Below are 6,000 nucleotides of genomic sequence, written 5' to 3' on the forward strand. Positions count from 1 at the left end.
AAAAGTAGTATAAGCAATAAATACATCGGAAATATTTTGTTTTCGTAATATGAGGACAAATCCGAGCACGGTCTGCGAGCCGATTGTCGCAAATGCTTCACTCCTACTGTGAATGACGACAGACATTCTTAAATAAGATTTGAGCTCTGGTGAAGCCAAGAGTCATTGGCTAAAGTTAGAAAATGCTGCATGCCGATTGGATGCAGTAGCTGTCATTTAATTTCACGCTGCCAATGCACTCAACCACTGACCTACTAACACAGATCCATGAGTCACTAGCCACCTTGAAAGGAAAAAGCCAAGGGAGGAGAGCAAAGTACTTTATAACTTGTAGGATTTTCTTGACAATCATTTCCTTATTAGCTGATGGAAAACCTATGCTGCTTCTGTGTGCATCATACGCGGTGGAAAACCAAACCAATCCCCACAAGCAGGTGATAGAAAAGGTACAGTTTTGATTTGCGGTTAATATTAAATGTCTGGGATTAACATTAAGCGTTGTACAGGTTTGTAGAGGATGGTGCCTGATCACACGCCCAGAAATCACAGGGGCGTTTAGCTAGCTTATATTTCAGTCAGCTGGCTACCTTCTGTGTGTCCTCGCACAAAACCTATTTTAAATGTAATAACAGCCTCGGTAGTTTCCAAGTTAAAAGTGCGACAAAGCTCACGTTCGAGTGTGTGCTTTTTAAAAAAATATATAGTTATAACCGGTATAATAGATGTTTAATTTTATTCAGGCACACGGGCCTACCAGTAGCAGTGATTCATAGATTACAACACTGTGTTGAAACACAAGAATGTGATGTGGCTTGTAGAAACATTATCAAAGCACTGTGGCTTCTGTCGATGTGTGGACAACAGAATGGGTCCGTCCACGTCGGGACAGCAAAGTAACGCTTTCTTCTCTGTAATGTTGTAACAGTTTACTTTTCAGGGCGTAGATGGACCTCGCGCTTCAGCCGCCAATGTCATGAGTAACGAAGACAATGATGTCATGTACAGAGTTGAATGCCCACATTGTCTTAGTAAAGTCTGTTACATACAGTGTTAGCTACCTAACACATGTGGACAATTTTAGAGCTATTTTACTTGGACGCAGAGCTGAGCAATCACTGGTCCGTATTGTTATTGCCACACAGGCAAACATTGCATAATGTCTGCACCAATAGAAATTGCTGGCACTCGGGATGGCAGGAGCGGGGCTTATTGTATAATACCGACACAATGAAGGAATCTGGGGCAACAGGACGCGTTGACGGCCCGGTGCTGGAACGCCGAGTCGATCGCTCTGTACTGCTTGTCGCGACTGAACCAGCAGCAAACACTCGGTCAGCACCCACCCTCCAAGTGTCGCACGTTGCGATAACATCGCCACCGTTTTTAATCATGTATGATCCAAATTTAGGCACGATGTTTTGTTGCCTCGTTAAAAAAAAGACAAAAGGACGCGTTCGTCAACGCCAGCTGGGGTTTGCACATCGGCACCATAAAATCTGTAGTAGACTGCGTAAGGGGTTCAAGTAAATGAAAAGAGAAATATTTCTCCTGTATTTCAAATGGATTTGTCGGGGATACAGCGCCTTCTTGCTTCTAAAAAGTGGGAGACCAAATTGTAACACACAAAGTTAGTGTCTGAAAGTTACCAGACTATAATGTATACACAAGTCTGTGACCTATTAGTCATGTCTCTCTCTTCCTAAATGTAGACCCAAGTCAAGGACAAAACGAGGGCACAGAGTCAAGAAGAAACATTTGAGGAAACTGTATCACACCCTAAACATAAATTTTTCTAATTAAAAATCTTTCTGCTCCTCTTCTAAATACCACTGTTTGCTGCAGTGAGTGTGAAAGACTAGTTCAAAAGAAATTATTCAGGTTACAGGCTTCGTGTTTCTCATTTTTTGTGATATCATGCCTTTATGTCTATTTTCATCATTTTGAATAAAAAAGTTTGTTTACTTCAATTTCCTAAGCTTGGCATGTGCAAAAGAACTGCTACTTTAAATTTTAATCAAGGTAAATCATGGGGAAGCACCAATTTATTGGCCAGGCATTGGAACTGACTGATATACCTTGTTGACTGGTATCAGGCTATTGGTAAATAAGATGACATTCACCAATGACATCTTTAAATATTTATCTGTTACACAGCATGAATTTTGAAATCTGTTGAAGGAATCCAGTTTCTGAAAGTTAAATGATTATATGTTTTCTTCATGTTTTTTTTGTACTTTAATGAAGATTTCTTTGTTTCTCTGACACAAAGTAGGAAATGGTAATAGCAAAACTAAAAAGTAATTACCTTGATATTAACTCTCCCTATTAACCACATTTTACTCTTCTACAAATGTATTTTCAGAAATATACTGGACTCATAATTGCAGCCTTAATGTTTTATGTGTAGAGCACAAAAATCTGAATAAGCTTTAAGTGGATGATAATATACAATCTTTGATCAGCACAAGTAAATATTAAAGTATCATGGTAACTTGTTTGACATTGTTTCAACTAAACTCTGACGAAAAACATTTCTGTTGTGTCTTATTCCACAGATTTCTTCAACTCAAGCGGATTAATTCCATGTGACAGTTAATTTTGCTCGATACAAGCATTATGGTATACAGTTGAAGATCTTTTAGCATGCTGACAGTAGCAAACAGTAATAATATGCAATCAATAAAGCAAGAAGTGGACTCCAATCAGTCCTACAGTGGAGAGGATGCCCTGTGCCTGGCTGTGGCTTTACAAGGGACCAACAGAGACCTCCTGAGCCACAAAATCTCTGCACTTCCTTTCAAGGCTAAATCTGCTTGTCGTAGGAAAAGGGAGTTTATCCCAGAGGAAAAAAAAGACACCCTGTACTGGGAGAGGCGTCGTAAAAACAACGAAGCAGCCAAGCGTTCAAGGGAGAAGCGACGCATAAATGATATGGTGCTAGAGAACAAATTGGTAGCACTTGGCGAGGAAAATGCCTCCCTCAAGGCTGAGCTGCTGTCATTGAAGTTGAAGTTTGGATTGGTGAGCTCGACAGCATATGCCCAAGAAGTCCAACGGTTATCCAGCTCCGCCGCTCTTAACCTCCACCAAATGTTTATTCCACCCAATGCTAGCCAAGGTTTTACCAGCAAAGAAAAGGAGCCTATTCACCTGCGCAGCAGCTGCATATCAGTCATCAGGCATTCACCTCATATGCCCAAGACATTTACCGCAACTCAGGGTAGCTTTACTGTCTGCAGGAATGCAGAGGTCAAGCAGGAACCGGGAGAGAATGGCAGCTATAGACAAGAGCAAGGTAGTCCCTATGAACTCTACAAACCTGGCATAGCCAGCCCTTTGTCTGGAGTCTACACTCAGTCTGCATCATTCATGCAGATCATGAGGTCATCTAGTAACTCACCCAGGAGCTCGGATGATGGTGCAGTTAGCAAATCATCTGATGGTGAGGATGAGCAGCAGGTCCCCAAAGGGTTGATGCCATCTGTAGTAGACCCAAGAAGCATCATTGTCTCCACACATAAAGTGCCAGATGGTAGTTCTTCAGCTTTACCCCATAAACTGCGGATTAAATCCAGAACCGTCCAAATCAAAGTGGAGGCAATCGACCCCGAATACGAATCCTCTGGAAAGTCCTCTTCTCCTGTCAGTATTTCAGAGGGAGAATGCTACCAGGCCACAAAAAGCACTTTTGGTTGCACACAGGCTTCTCACTGCCCTTTGTCAGTACAGGTCACCAACATGCAAGACTGGAGCCAGCAGTCTGAGCAATGGCATGTAAGCCACGCAATGACACTGCAGGGTGGGTGCACGAATAATGATGAGTCCTCAAGCCCCGTGTCAAACAAAACCATTGTGGATGTAAAAGACTCTTCCTATGCACACTTGCATGCAGAAGACTGGTATGTAAAACAGAGCTTTGGCACCCTGTCTCCCAGAGCAGTCGCTTCCAAAAGAGAACAGGTACCTGGAATAGATTCTACCAAAAGCGTCGCTGATCATCATGAGACATGAGTTTCTCTGAATGACAATTGTATGCTTAGCATTATATTTGCTGTTTCACTGTGTGGACATTTGGGTTAAACAATGTTTTCTTTTGGTAAATTTTCAAATAAATGAGTTTGAATAAAATACTAGAGTCACAAATAATAGTTTTTGTGTATCCAGGCTATTTTCCAGTGAAGGTTGAGGAGAAATGGAATTACCCACATTGTCATATGATAAATTTAGTATAATATTCCTGTTCCTCTTACAAAGGCTATTTCACTTAATAATGCCAGTTCATTGTACTTTGGCTTTTTCCAATCCAAACTTACTGTTAATGAAACCAACACTTTATGGCATTGTTTGTGTTAAATTACATCATTAACAGATGGGTTTTATGTCATTTAACAAAGCAGGAAGCTATTTAATGTGAAGTGAACAGTGGAGAAGACTGGAATGTTGAAGTGGTAATTGGAACTAGTCTATGTAGCAGCAGAGTGGCGAAAACTGATAAAGGTTAAACTGTACGTGACAAATTATTCAGCATCATGTCCCTCCACGTTTTGCAAAGTAAAATAGGATCACATGCATAAGTAGCCTAAGTAAGGATTTTCTGGGTACTTTGAGAATTTGCTATAGACTGTTATTGTGTAAAACATTGTGAGTGAAAGGTTTTTTTTGGTTTGTTTGTTTTCAAGAGTCCAAACTGTTCATGATTGCTATCATAGAGCGTTGCCTATTGATATGTACCTGCTGTTGTTGAGCGCTACTTTTTTCTTTTTTTTCTTTTATTTTGTGGCGCTGAAAAAAGGTTCCAGTTGTTAACAGCAGCCCTCCCCCCTGCTGTCAAATTTGTGGCCAGGAGCAGCCTGGCCATTATTTGCCTTGAAGCTGAAATTCTTCATGTTTTAAGTCATATTATTGGTTTGTATGTTTGTGTAGTGCCAGATTACTTTTCTTTTAACAACTTCCTTAAAGTGAATGAAAGTTTTATACTTCTTTTCAGAATTATTTTGAGGAATTGGTTTGAAAGTTACAGATTGTTAAGAGAGCATTTGTGTTCAGCCTTGTTCTTTTGGTAATGTAAAGCCTGCTTATTGACATTAAACATTCATTTAACAGCACCTGGAGGCTTAAACATTTAGTCAATAACATTGTCACAAACTTCCACCAGTGGGCTGAAACACAGCCACATCCCTACTGGAGTTTAAGAAAAGAATGATACAGATTTTGACTCAAACTTTAGTACAACTTTTAAATAGGCTCTGCTTCACTCACTGTTTCACTGTTTGCCAAACTTTGTTTTGCTTTTTCATTATTTTGTTGATTACTTAAACTTTCCAGGCTGCTGGTTAAAGCGAGATTGTGAGTGACATTTGCTGGAGAATTGTAAATTTCCTTAACCTTGACAGGACTGTAGTTGGATTTTACAAAGCTTTGAAATATTTTTGAATTACACAATGCTCAGTTTATGGAAGAAAGGATCTCAACCCTAAAGTTTCTGTTACTATGTAGAATCCAGAGCCATCAGTAATCATCATCATCATATATGCCTTGTTTGCTGTTTGTAGCAAATTGGGGTGGTCACATATTACTATGTGACTTTCTATATAGTTAATATAAATGAGCAAGTTAAATCAAACATAGCTGGTATCATGTCAAATAATTTACTTTATTTCAAATACATTGTATGTGCATATTATGCCATAGTTGGAAATGATAATCATAACTCATTTTTTCCAGCAGCCTCAAGCTTTATTGTAATGTGAGCTTTTATTCACAATAAATGTCCTGTCATTAAATATATGCTTTCTTTCTTTCTTTTTCTTTCCTGAAGCTAATACTAAATGTGATATTTGTGATTGAAAATTATATTTTGGCTATATTTTCAGCTATGTCCCTTTTCTTTTATAGTATTAGGTCAATCATTAAGCAGTCATGTTGCCATAAGTCAGATCTCCCAGCATCCAAGTGGCTTTCAGTTTTTATTTTTACTCAGTGAGGAAAGACTTTCTAGTT

At 39.3% G+C, this 6,000-nt stretch overlaps 1 protein-coding gene across 2 annotated transcripts; it reads left to right on the plus strand.

Annotated features, from left to right (window-relative positions):
- The first annotated feature begins 252 nt into the window (after positions 1-252).
- On the plus strand, positions 253-5,791 carry nfil3 (nuclear factor, interleukin 3 regulated). Of its 2 annotated transcripts, none has more exons than XM_080874834.1 (2): positions 253-446; positions 2,556-5,791. In XM_080874834.1, exon 2 carries the CDS (start codon positions 2,644-2,646, stop codon positions 4,009-4,011), a length of 1,368 nt encoding a protein of 455 aa, XP_080730960.1. In that variant the 5' UTR covers positions 253-446; positions 2,556-2,643; the 3' UTR covers positions 4,012-5,791. The 2 variants fall into 2 exon arrangements, with proteins under 2 accessions (XP_080730960.1, XP_080730961.1); XM_080874835.1 differs by having other exon boundaries at positions 253-434.
- The last annotated feature ends 209 nt before the right edge of the window (positions 5,792-6,000 follow it).

The sequence above is a fragment of the Rhamphochromis sp. 'chilingali' genome (assembly GCF_963969265.1).
Source record: "Rhamphochromis sp. 'chilingali' genome assembly, chromosome: 2".
NCBI classification, from domain to species: Eukaryota; Metazoa; Chordata; class Actinopteri; order Cichliformes; family Cichlidae; genus Rhamphochromis; species Rhamphochromis sp. 'chilingali'.